The sequence below is a fragment of the Epinephelus moara genome, chromosome 24 (assembly GCF_006386435.1).
Source record: "Epinephelus moara isolate mb chromosome 24, YSFRI_EMoa_1.0, whole genome shotgun sequence".
Classification (NCBI taxonomy): Eukaryota; Metazoa; Chordata; class Actinopteri; order Perciformes; family Serranidae; genus Epinephelus; species Epinephelus moara.
Genome location: NC_065529.1, coordinates 23,881,866 through 23,895,692, shown reverse-complemented (window position 1 = coordinate 23,895,692; position 13,827 = coordinate 23,881,866). Strand labels below are relative to the sequence as shown.

The 13,827-nt window shown below is 43.4% G+C and overlaps 1 protein-coding gene across 3 annotated transcripts in view; it reads right to left on the bottom strand.

Annotated features, from left to right (window-relative positions):
• The window catches only part of ndrg3a (ndrg family member 3a), a 43,005-nt gene that overhangs the window by 11,055 nt on the left and 18,123 nt on the right, over positions 1-13,827 (bottom strand). For 2 of the 3 annotated variants that reach the window (XM_050037873.1, XM_050037874.1), the window contains exons 3-7: positions 12,974-13,006; positions 1,368-1,473; positions 1,085-1,205; positions 745-807; positions 590-650 (exon numbers count right to left, since the gene is read on the bottom strand). In XM_050037873.1, coding sequence (XP_049893830.1) covers positions 590-650; positions 745-807; positions 1,085-1,205; positions 1,368-1,473; positions 12,974-13,006 — 384 coding nt within the window. Of the gene's footprint in view, positions 1-589; positions 651-744; positions 808-1,084; positions 1,206-1,367; positions 1,474-6,320; positions 6,683-12,973; positions 13,007-13,827 lie in introns of those variants that run through there. The other variant, XM_050037875.1, reaches the window with a different exon arrangement.

The window sequence follows — 13,827 nt, the reverse complement described above, 5'->3', positions numbered from 1 at the left end:
CGCCCTATGCTGAGGGAATACTGCGGATGCTGCTTTCAACACGATACAAATGCAGTGCAGCAACAGCTGCTATAAATCTAGCAAAGACATTTTGTTCCAAGCCGGTCGGAGCAAATGCATTTCAGAATCAATGTTCTTCATTAATTCTAAACAAGAACAGACTCTCCATAGAAAGCCTGGCGGTACGACTACTAATCCCTACACCTCCCCTTTTTACCCTGGCCACCATCCCCTCTTTCTATTATTTATCTTTCACTGCCTCCTCGCTCCTCTCTGTCACTTCTAGCTCTTTCTGCTCTATTGTACACATCGTGCTTATTTTAGCTTGTGCGGAAACAAAACGTAAGCAACTGAAAAGGAGAGAATCACCAAGGTGATTCATCATTTGGGGAACGGAAGCGCATGCAGCAGACTGTGGAGCAACCTGATGCCCTGTGTGGGCTTGATGGGAGGCTTTAATGTTCAGTGTAACAAGCTGTGTGGCCTGAAAACCTCCAATTATTACAGGCGAAACAGAAAGGAGGGGGGCATAAGACTGGAAAATGGAAGGGCTGAAAGTGTAGGCGCTCTGGTCAGGATGAGGACTTACTGCAAAGCGGGTGAGGATGTACGCTCCTGCGCCCACGCCGATGCCGATCACGCTGTTGACCCTGCAGAGAAATGGCTGGTTACTGCGGGACTGGGGGTGAATAGTTAATTTATGCACATGACCATTGATCAGCCATCAACACAGGGGCCACTCACTTGAGCTGAGTCATCACAGAGGGCAGCATTTCAGCCAACTCGTCCATGGTCGGGTAGCGATAACTGGAGACAGATGAAATGCACGTGAGTCCATGTGAGTCGTAAGTACGGAGTCATTTATTCATGTTTGAATTGATCACGAAAACTGAGTTCATCATAAATTCAAATACTCTAACTCCTTCTTGACTAATAGCGTGGACAATGAATGTGCATCCATTAGCAAATGAACTACCAGCTCACTTTTCATTCTTACTAAATAAATTGATTGCAGCTGCTACATCAGCACTGGAATAAATGTGTTCCCATTTATCAATGCATGTAAAACCAGTCTGACACCCACCCACTGGGGAAGGGAGGTGCACCCTCCTGCTGGCCGGGTGCATCAACGTGAACCACTGCAAAGTGCTGTGTGATCTCCTGCATGTCCTCATAGTTGAACAGGGTGTTGAAGCATGACTTGTCTAGAAGGGTGCAAACAGAGGACACCCACAGAATGTGAGAGGTCGGGAGTTTAAACTCCGTCAAGGACCTGAGTGAGACTGTCTGGTGCAGAGGCTAAAACAAAACAGTTGCATCACATCAATGACATTGTGAATCGATGAGTCTATCTTTGGCTGACTCACGGTTGAGGCCGATGTCGTGATAGGTGAGGATGACGGGTCTGTTGCCCTTGGGAACACCTCTCATTGTGACATGGAGAACGCCATGGGGAGTCTCAATGTCATGCTCCTGCAGCCACAGAGAAGAAGAAAGTACCATTCAAGACTGATGGAAAAATACATGGTGTGTGTAAAGAGAAAAGGCTTGCTCACAAGACCTAATATTCCACTACTTTCAAGTGTACTATGCAAGATTGTCTGTTACTCTTTTTATGTATATCTTTAAAGTGACATGTGTGTTGTCCAGTTTGTGTCATGGCCAGTGTTGTCACATTTAAAGGATATTTCTGGTGTTAATAAATAAACAAAACAACAACAAATCTGTCTTTGTACCTAAGGCCTGGTATAGCTTTTGCCCCAGAACTCCAGCCTCAACTAAAAACTATTAAAATCTATCTAAAGGAGCCATTTGGGTGACATATACCTTCATTAAGATGAGCCTTGCCAGTGCAGTTTAATTCTTTTGGCTTGTCAAACTAGGAAAGTAGTATAAATCCTCGAGCATGCTCTCTCACTAGAGATAGTAAATGCAGTCATAAAATATACAACACTGTGCATGTTCATTGTAATGATGGAATGTCATCCGACTCAATTGTACGGGGCTTTCAAGTTCTTCTTCTTCTTCTTCTTCTTCAAAAAAACACATTACTGGAGTTCTATGGCACAGAGAGATAAGCTACAGTACAGTACATCAGGCTGTGGCTGCACAGACAATATTATTACTACCACAAATCCATTTCAGGACTGTTTAATTCATAGGATTGTTTTAAAATATGACAGATTTATGCTTCAGGCTGTGGAATATCAATTATATTATGTGGGCTTTTTTTCTTTACATGAACATTATCTCAGCCAAGCACAGAACACAAGGTAATCCATGGGATTCCCGCATCAGCCATAAACATGTAACTATTTCAGCTACATTGAGCTATTTATGCCAAACTGACTCATAAAGTAGGCACATTTAAATAAAAAATACAAAAAAGGGGAAAAAATTACACCTAAAAACAAAGCTTGAACAGAGAGATGAGTATTTTATTTACAAAAATATAGATAAAGGGGATGCATATTTCCTAAAGTAAACACTCAAAGATCACAACATTTGGGGTTCCTATCTCAGATTGAGGATGCAAAGCATGCGCCTCCTCTCCACCACACATTCATTGTACTCTTTGACAAACAAAGCACAGATTGGGCTGTCTGGGAAACAGTCTTTTCATCCGGGGAAAATAGTCTTTGTATCCAAGGGTCTGAAACTCACAGCGCATTCACAAGTATGACTCTGCAAAAATGAATGTCTTTGCAGGAAGACCCATTAAAATTCAAAGAGCTCACACCAGCTTCATTCTCTCCTTCGCTTTCTTTTCAATAACTTTTTCTATCGAGCACGAGGAAGCCCACATGTACGTACCCCCAGTACTTCACAGTGCTTTTACAAAAAACACACATCAATGGCTCAAAGGGAAACAGGTATTTTTCAGCCTGGACCCTATTTTCTCATGTATTTGTGTCGAAGTGATTCATGGGAAGTTTTAAAACTGGTTAAGCAGCTGGTAGCCGGGGCAATAGTGCATTGTCCATGTATGACTACTAAAAGTGCTTGTTTTAGCCACTGACAGGCTCAGATTGTTATTCTAAGTGTCTGACAAGGAAATAAAATATCCGTCCGTTATTGCCTTCCTGCAACTCAATTAAATTCGTAAGACTTTAGAACATGATTTCTCCTTGAACGAGACTTGGTTGGACAGAAATTAGAACAGACAAAAGGAGCAAGCAAAAGGTAGAGAAAAATGTTTTATTTCTTTGTCAGACACTGAGAATAACGATCTGAGCCTATCAGTGGCAAAATCAAGCACTTTTAATGAGCGTAAATTGAAGCTGCGTTATTGCCCCATGTGGTTACATTGCAGTCTGTTTTGCTGCTGCCGGCTGCCGTGCTCTTTCTCAATACTGGACCAGTTTCAAAAATTGTTGTCTCCATTTGCACTTACACACAAAAACATGAGAAAATAGGTTTCAGGTTTAAAAATTTCCATTTAATTTCAGCTGACACTTACTTGGACTGGAAGACAGAAATGTGGTTAAGATAAATCAGGGCAAGTACTTTAAAGATGACACAGCAAAAACATCAGAGGCTCTCATGAATGTTTATTAGATTCAGAGAGAGTGTAGGAAGTGATATAACGGGAAGTGATAAGGTATACAGGAAGTACCAAAGCCAGTTTCCAGACATGCCTCAGGTCTCTAAATACATCCATGCCTCAGATTCACAGCATCACAAACACACACACACACACTTCCCAAGGTGAGCATGACTTAGTGCTGCATACAAGGGTGTGCATGACGTGGCAACGTGCATGTGTATGTGTACTGCACAGGCGAGCACCAGGGTGGGGCCTAATGCTTGCCTGGTCTCAAGGCCCACTGGTCATCAATAATAAAGAGAGTGAGCCTGGGCGGACGAGAGACACAGGTTATGGCTGACAGACACAGAGGGAACGTGACTCTGACTGTTTCCCTCCTCTGGGTTCCCACTGCAGGCATTTGTCTGATGGATATGTGTCACAATCTCTACAGAGGAGAAAAAGGTACATTCTCAAGGACAAGGCTGCAGTAATTTGCATCTGCAATCTGTAATGGACACAGTAACACAAAAGGAAAAAATACTCCTCTTGTCAGCGACGGAACAAGATATCTTCATCTGTGTGGGTGTTGGCACAGAGATTAGCCTGTCGCACAAAACATGAAAACAACACAAAGCAAACCTCACTGACTCTGTACTACAAACCACCGATACTGAATATAACCTATCAACCTGAGATGGAATAAACCACGAAGAAACGCTCCTGCTGACAGCTGGCCTTGGACTTATCGAAGACCTTTTCAGAGATAATGAAACGATTCTGCCACCTCGGCCTGGTGGGGCGGCAGAACAACCTGTTATAGACGGAGAAGAGAGGAAACTCTCCGTGGCTGTGCTGCTGCAGAATTTTTGTTGTTAATGCAAGGACAGAGTCAAGGACACTCAGTATAGAAAGAGAGGCTTTGCTCAAAGAAACAAGGCAAACACACTTGTGCAAATGTCTGCCTCCTGTCATGTACGTGCATTGTACATGCGCCAGAAAAAGCAGGCGTGTACACCCCATCGGTGAAAGGAAATGAAAAAGGTGATGGGGAACTTGGGGGGGGGTAGAAAAAGAAAATGAGACAGATAGTACAAGAGATAGAGAGTCTGGAAGTGGATGGGAGGAAATAGAGCGTGAAAGCAAGCAGGGACAGAGTGACAGACACAGGAGGACAGAGAAGACAGGGGAGTCCTGTATGACTAACTGAAGGGTGCCTTAAAACAGGAGGAGCGCATTGCTTAATTTATCATGCCTTCCAGCCATGTCCTGGCACAAACAGGGGTGGAGAACCATGGAGACAAGGGCTGTGGAAAGGAAGTAAAGAAAAGGACCTTTTATCTATTCATTTAGCTCTTGGCATAGTTTAAAAGCTGTATTGATCTGGGAGTGCTGCCTCTCACTGTTTCCTATCACAGACACATATGGGTATATATGTACACACAGCAGCATCTCAAGAAAATAGACATGGGGTGGGGCTGCCAGCCTGGACAGCCTGAGGGGAAAAAAGAAGGAGAGCACTGCATTGGCAGCAACCCCTTTTCATCTTTAAACATTCATAGTGGCTGGTAGTTGGACAATAAGTGTGTGCGAATGTTTGGAGGGACGTATGTGAGACAAGAATACTGAGTAGGGGTTTGTGCTTTGAGGAGAGGGGCTTCAGGAAGTTGCCCGGGGCAAAATGGGGGGTAGGCACTTGGGTTTTGGTCCCTGACTGAAGGAGGATGATGGAAGTGAAAAAGGAGAGCAGTATGTCATGCTGTTCCTCTTCCCGCAATCCTTCTCTTATCAATCCCTCCTCCCCCTCCTCCCTGTTCTCCACGCCCTGCCAGGAACAGCATCAATCACCCCTTGAGAGCAGCATTACAGGGCAAGAAACACCAAGCAGCCAGCAGCCTGTAAATTAATTTATTGTATACACGAAGACATGTGCATTCACACATTAATGTCTCCTATGCATATTCTCCAGCGGGATCATCCCAGGTACATGCCACCCTGCTCTCCTCTGACACAAACACAGCCCCCTCCACCTGCAGCACACACACAGTACGTATGTGTGTCATCAAAGCAGTGGGTTGAAACTACAAACTCTGCAGGGGAGGGAAGGATCCGCTTCAGTGGTTTTGGTGTGTAGCTACAGTGTGTGGGGGGTGAGTGACCTCCCTGCCTGTTTTCGGTGATAACATAGAACGAAAGACAATGCTGGTAGTATGCACCATCCACAGAAAACACACATCCCTGCAGTTATGGATGACAACAAAAAATACACATTTGAGACATACAGAAACATGTAACCTGAAACATACAAATACCAATGACAGTATGAATGGACACCCATATGCTGACAGGCACGTACACGTCCTCTGGTTGTGGCATCTGCAGATTCAGAGACACTTGAGCACTACACACATGCATCTTTCATATCATCACATAAAAATGCACTACTGCACCCTCAGCATGTTTTGACTATGCAGACTGCACACATGGGCACTGTATGACCTGTAGGTGCAGGCACACACACACACACACACACACACACACACACTGAACAAATGTTCACCCCACACTAGCAGCTGCCCAGAGAGAAAAAGCCAAAAGTCTCAGCCGTCTCCTGAAGGTGGTGACAGCCAAGCCAGGAAAGACCACCACCAGCTTTTCCCTCCCTAGAACCAGCTGCTGTCACCTTCTTTGGGGAAACAGCACAACGACCTCCATACCTAATCTTAACCAGAACCCCCTGCTGCAAGGACCCAGCCAGGTGTGTCAAGACAGGCAAGATGCATTTGTCACTCACCACTCCATTCCCAGAGCATGCAATCTGGTCCAGGTCCAGAATAGCTGACATGTTTTTCCCACGCAGGAGAGGAGTGTGTTATGCTATGTGCAAGTGTGTGCTGGGCAGCTTTGAAGATCTCCAAAAGGAGGAGGAGGAGGAGGAGGGCGGGAGCGTTGGTAGGAAGGGAGGGATGTAGGGGTGAGGCGGCAAGAGCAGCGGCGACAAGGAAGACGAAGAAGAGAGGGAGGAGAAAGACACAGCAGAGGGAGTGAGGAGGAGATGGGTAAATAATCTGAATGAAAGCAGAAGAGGGGGGTGGATAAGATGCAGAGAGAACAGGAGAGAGACAGAGACAAGAGGTGGGAAAGAGAGCAGGAAAAGAGACAGAGAAGGGAGGAGAGTGAGACTGCAGTTTGTGCTTGGTAGTCACAGCGCGTCCGTACATCCAGCCACCGGTGCGTCTAATTGGATTGCAGAGGGTCAGGTGGGTAGAGGGAGAGGGGTGGGGCTTAGAGGAGAGAAGAGAAAAGGAGGGGAAGAGTGGGAGGAAGAGGGATGGGTGCGTGGAAGAGGGGTGATGGGGTGCAAAGGATGCAGAGGCAGTCCTGGAAAATGAGCAGGCTGCTGACGTCACGCCATGATACCGATAAAGTGAAGAGAGAGGAGGAGAGGAGAGGAGAGGAGAGGAGAGGAGAGGAGAGGAGAGGAGAGGAGAGGAGAGGAGGCTGACTTTGACAGCTCGCCCTGGGCTGTGGTCTGCATCAGCAAAATGGCTGCTCATCACTGAGACAGAGCAACAATTGTCTCCAGGTTCACTTTAGCTTCACCTTGAAGAGGGAGAAGACTGTAGGTGACCTCAGCATCCAAATAAGAAATACCTCAGCATAAATATAAACAATCAGACCCTGCTAATGTCTCCAATTTGCAAGAGAGTCACTCAGCAGCATTGGTGTAAAATGCAGCAGTCTGACATACACCTACAACAGCTTTGCTGCATATGCTGGCTCATACTGCAACATTATCGTGTTAATATTCCTGCACTGCTCTACCATTCATTTCAGTATTGACATTCAAAAGATAACCCTCATTATGTTCCAGGATTACCAGAAAATAAGCCAAGCTACTATTTTTATTTCCCATTCACAACCCTGCATGAGAGGATCTATTTCCTCTCAACCTGCCTCTGAATCATTTGATCCACATAGTTTATTGATCTCTCCTTTTTTACTCTCCTCTGTCATCTGCACAAATGCTGGCAGTGCAGAGTATCACGCTTTTCTTTGTGCAGCCAATGGCTCACATGCAAACCGCACAGAGTGGGTGGGATTACAAAGACGGGGCATTTCACTGGTTAGTCAATGTAGCAGCAGGTTTGGTTGCAAACTGCTGTTTCTCCTCTAAATGTTTCCTGTCCTAACCCACAGAGGGTGCCACTGACTCACATGTAATGTATGTACATTTTAAGGAATAAACACTTCATTACAGACTAAACAAATAAAGTAATGCAGGTATCAATGTTACACATATGATCTATGCTTTATAATGCCACAAGAGAGCAGAATCTCTAAACATTTTATTTCCATAGAGCTTTTTTTCCACAGGGTAGGGGGGAGTGTAAAAAATGAATAACACTCTGTTTCCATCTCCACTCTTTCAAGCCAGATAGGAGGGGGACGTGACTAATTGCATGTACACTGTGATGCTATGCCAGGTTATGGTGTACATGTGATTGGTCACATCAGCTCATAGAGATGGTGTGTGTGACCAAACACATGTTCACCCTTTCCTCGACAGAGCAGGTGCCTCTCTGTGTCATACACTGAGTCACTGTGTGTCTCAGCAGGACTCTGCAGCCATAAAGGCAGACAGTGATGCTCTGGTCTGCATAGCTCAGTTCAATGTAGAGCTTTGCATTAACACAGCCAGAATCTCAGGTGTAATTACCACATGTACAAGCAAATTAAAAATGCACAAGCTCGGGAAAACATTTTGTATTAAAATGTCAACCCGATTACATGACATGATGTACCACATGACTCTGTCAATGTAATCCTCTTCCAAGAGGGTGACTGAGCAACATCTGTGCAATACATGACGTTTCTGCAGTGCCTGAGCCTATCTTCAGAACAGACAATCAACAACAAGAAAAGCACAGCGAACTAAAAGCACATCACACAAAACAGAGCCCTCCAGCCACACAATTGACAGGCTTATGGCGCCCTCTGCTGAGCTTAATGAGACAGTGAGGACATGACTTGGCAGCCATTTGTGTGGAAAACAAAGTAGACAGCTTCTTCTAGTTTTTGTGTTGGAATGGTACAAGGTCAAAAAGAGATATGGTATCATAACTGGACATAATTACAAAATGTGAAACCTAGTAGGTGATGACTGATAGACTGATGTGGAAATAATGTCAAAAATAATCTCATAATGACAAATACACAACATGTTTTTGTTGATTAACTCAAAATATCACAATTGTTCAGATTCCATGGAAACCATCATAACGTTTTTCTCTCCACAGCAAACACCATCAACCCTAAGATGTTCTATTTTTAAAGTGTACAGTCAGCCATTTCCAGTACCATGAGGTAACTCAGTGTTCTTAAGTATGCACTTTAAACACAGCAGATCCCATGGGCGGATAAGGCTGACTCACCCCCCACCCCTCGCTTCATCATGGCAGAAGCAGGACATCTTATGGTTCCCAGACTGCAGCACCACACCCTTTGGGTTCTCCTCTCCAACCTCACGTCATCACCACCTCCATCTACGCCTCTCTCCTCATGCAGGTGCAGAGGGGTTTTGATATTACTGTTGCAGTACCTCAGGACCGCCTGTGGTGGGAGCTTTGGTCGCAGTCAAGAGGAGAGCAGCTGGATTTGTCCTCCAGCTGCTGGAATGTCACACCGTCAACCAGAGTGATAGCGATGAGGACCCCTCCCCCACATGCAGACTGTATTCATGGGAAGTCTGCTACTGATGTCTTGTACTGCATGTGGGCGCCGGCTGTTGTTGCATTACTAAACTGTGTGACAGTGGTAGTCAGGTGCAATGAAATTACAAACCTTTTTACATCACTTTTGAGCTTCTATCAGTTCATCTTAAATCAACAAGCTGAGTCTTGTCCTACACCTGGACAAAAATGCATGATACTGAAAAATCTTGTGCATTTGTTTATACACGTTTTACACTTAGAGAAAATTTGATTGACTTTGTCAAACAGGGAGGGACTCTTTCAGAAAATCTGGCAACTGGTCGTTATTCCGACTAAACAATTAAGGTTGTGTTAGTGCTTATATTCTGTTTTGTTCTTTCTTTCACTCTTGTTTTTTTCCTGTGCATTTGCTGTTGTTGTGGTTGTTTTACTGTATTTTTACACAACATCTATTGCATGTCTGTCTGTCCTGGAAGAGGGATCACTCCTCAGTTGCTCTTCCTGAGGTTTCTACTGGTTTTCCTTGACTGCTGTGAGGGTCCAAGGTCAAAGGGGTGTCATATGCTGAAAAGCCCTCTGAGGCAAATTGTGATTTATGATATTGGGCTTTATAAATTAAATTGAAATTGCTCTTCAAAATCAAATAACAGTTGTTGAAAAGAAAAGGCATGAGATTAAAATAGCTACCATTTCATACATTTCCACTGAGGAGAATTGGAACCAAAGTTAAAAAAATCTGTGAATAGCACATTTTAATTTAGTCCATATTTTAGTAAAATATAGCTTGCTACCACAATTTAGCTTAGATGGGCTATTTGGTAAATATCTAGTAAGCAAGCAAGATAATCAAAGTGCTCACTTGCACTTCAGCTCATAAACTTTGTCTTCACCTGCTGCCAGAGTGCCCAATCAGCACTGTGCATTTACACCTTTCAACAGAGGTGGGAAGGAAGAGTGATGGCTCACTCCTTAGCTACTTCCATCATCATCTCTAGCAAAAAAAAAGACATGTTTAATTCTTTTCTTACCACTTGCCCGTAAAATCAGGCAGGTGAGTTGCAAGACTTGCACTGGGATATCAGGTTATCCTATTTTTGGCTTATGGCATATAAAACAGAAATACACGTACATTTTTATTTCTATGAGGACCAAAGTTTAGGTTCAGAAAAAAGAACTGCATGCTTAATTGACAACTGGCCATTTTTACAGCAGACATTTTGACTTATCATAGTAGGAAAGACTCTCATGTTACTAATAACACCTCTATTCAAGTGTGCCACTCAAGCCATGACAGTGAGCCGGCATGCATACTGTCAGGATGCATACTATCAGGACTTTGAAGCTGAAGCAACTAAATGTAATTCAGTAATCCTTAATTTTATGATATACACATGTGCTTTACTGCCAAGATATGTCAAATTGGATTTCCATGAAAAAGGCTTATCAAATCTCACTTCATTATTTATTTTTATTTATTTTTTATCATATCTCACTTCATTATTAAAGTAACATTACTTAAAAGAAAAATTTGCAAGTAGCATTTAAATAAGCACCAGTTTAAGGATTGTCTTAATAATTCGTCACGACTCCCAAATGTAACCATGTGAGGTCAAAATGGCTGCCACGGAAATAAGGTCACATACACTTAAGTCTGCCTCAATACCACTGACACAAATTCTGGTACAACCCTTTCTTTAAAGTACAACTGCAGAACCTGAACTGAATCACAAGAGGATGAGTAAAGAACTATGACATTGAAAATATGAGCAGCTGAGTGACTGCAGCGTTTTATGAATGTTAATGTATCTGTGACAATGCAGACAGGAATGAAGCATGTAGCATGCCTGCTCCAGCTAACATGCTTTACTCTCCTCCCCTGCCTGCAGGAGCTATATTTAGCTCTGGTGGGATGCTGGAAGCAGCCTTGACTGCAGAAAGTGAGAGAGGGATGAAAGATTTAACCCTTTGCAGTCGAGATGCTCATGAAACGCAGCAGAGGGCTTGCCTGTAGGAAGTCACTCCTCATACAGGAGACTCCTTGCAAAAAAAAGAAAAGAAAAAAAAAGCAGCTTTTAACAGCAAAGAGGAGGAGGGCCGGCGATCCTGCTCCCCATGCAAAGAAACCATCAAAGAAGGGTTTCTGGAACAGTGCCTGCTCAAGGCCAATACTTCTTTTTCTTGGGTGATAATTACGCTTAAATTATCACATAAAAAGACCTGACTGTAGTTGAGATGCTTACGGTGAAAAGGCAAGCACAGAAACAATCACACAAACAGTCTTACTGTGGAGGACACTAGCTAAGACATAAAAGATGTCTTAAATCACTGCACTTGTATGTCTCTGTTTGACATTTACTAAGAAAGAATACTCTCTAAGGATCCCTAGAGGCAGTGTAAGCGCTTGTACCAGACTTGATCTGTACGTTTTGTTCTCAACGGCTGGCCAGCACGATGTTCTTAAAGCCCTGCACAGGAAGACAAAACTGTATGACTCCAAAAAGTCCACTGTTTGCTTACTTTTTCGTTTTTCTGTCTTTATTGCAGGATTGGACAGTAGAGTGTGGGCTGACATGTGATTAGGGGTTCCCGTCTGACTCACGGTGTTCACATTGGGTACTAGTGGTTAAATGTGTGGTCTGGGTGGATGTCCATCCTTGCATGAATTAATGAACAGTTCTCTGATTTTTAGATTTGGGTGAGAGTTGTTTGTGTTTTAAATGGTCATTAGTATGGCTGATTCAGCTGTCACTCCCATAGGCTTTGTTTTAAGAAAAACAAGCCAACACAATGCTAACCTTTAAATCTTGCTTACAAGGTATATCCCAAACCCTGATGAGCACTGAAAACATCACCTTGGTGATCATTAAATTAAGTATGTTTATGGGAGTATAGTTCAGTGTTCCATCTTTGATCTCTTGTCCAGCACCAAGTGTTCATCGTCTGGATGTGTGTGCTTTTGTATACCTTTCTGTATCCCAAACTATGCCATAACTACAACAAATAGGCCACTAATGTGATTTTCACATCAGTACAAATGACCCACACTCAGTCTACGAAAACACCAGGAAAATCAGTACAGTATACAGCCATGCAAAACAAGAAGTCCTAAAATCAATGTCTGAACTTAGGCTCTTTGTTTCTAACATTTCCCCAACAAATTATAGTCTATTCTACTCATGTTAACCTTCTTCATTATTGTTTTCTGTATACAACCTGGTAGTAGTACAATAGCATGAGCTTATAGAGAATTTAAAATGATATAAGACCAATGTGATGTGACCTTTGCCCTGTGCACACACACACTTGCACATTAGCAACAACAACAGGTCCATCAGGAAGGAGCCTGTTTTGCTATAACATTGTTTTTCTGTTGTGCTCACAGTCAGCTTAAGCAAAGGACAAACTTGGAGAACAAGCTGGGTCAAAATGGTTTGCCACAAAAACATTAAAATGCTGTCACCTTGAAAAGCTGTTGGCCAGTGTGTTGGATAACCCTCACTGGTGTATCCACACAAAAGAAATCCTATATTTCACTAGCATGTGGTGTACTGTCAAACTGGATACTGCCTGTGGGGGACAATGTTCAGATGGAGGGCAAGCAAACAAATGGGTTCAGCAGTAGGGGGGCGGGAATGGGGCCATGTCCCAATGCCCCAGCCCCCCTTCAACTGACAGCATCTCCTCAAACCATGGCACAACAGGGCTTTGTGTGGGAGCAGAGAGGAGCACTCACCTGGCAGTCAAAATCCTGAAAGTTGCGTGCATTCTGCAAGAAAAGCAAAAGAGGCAGTTCAAATTTACCATAGGCTCATACCATATTTCTACATACATAAAGCCAATAATTATACTGTACTTGTGTAACACAGATGCAGGTTTATTCATGGTCGATGGAACGCACTGCAGTGCAGGTGCCACATGACATGCGGGATTTCTTCAACATACATACTGCTCCAAGTAGTCATGTGTGAACAAATAGATAAATCTGGCTGCGACCCACTTTTTAAAGCTCTAACGACTTCTGTTTAGCACTATATTTTGTCATAATCAGATCAAATCATTTGGTTATTACAAACAATAATCATGTCTGATCAGTTTGTTTTCAGCACACTGTGGCAGTGGCATTCAGGTAGACAATTGTGGCCAGATCACAAAACTGTGGCGAGCACTTCATCTAGTTTTTTATGCATCTATTGGTCCAACCGATTGGAGTCGGGGTACATAATTGTGTCAATTTTCTGATCACAGCCAGTTTTCACAGCAAACCTCATACTGCGGTCTTCTACGTACATTAAATTGCCATCATTAGTTTAGTTTAGTTTTCGGTATTATAACAACTTCATTTTCTGCAAATGTATTACATAAATAATGGTGAGGCATTTTTACAGAGTATTATCTCAGTTGGTTTTTTGTCTTTAATCAGACAGCAGGAAGCTACAGACTAGATGGGCAGAAAAGCGAGAGTGGGCAGCGACAACAAAGAAGATTCTTGTGGGATTCAGTTGTAGGCCAGACCAGTAGGGTGCATATGGGTGTAGAGGCAGATGGTGGCTATAAAGCTCTCTCTTTCTGCTCCCTGCTGAAATAGAA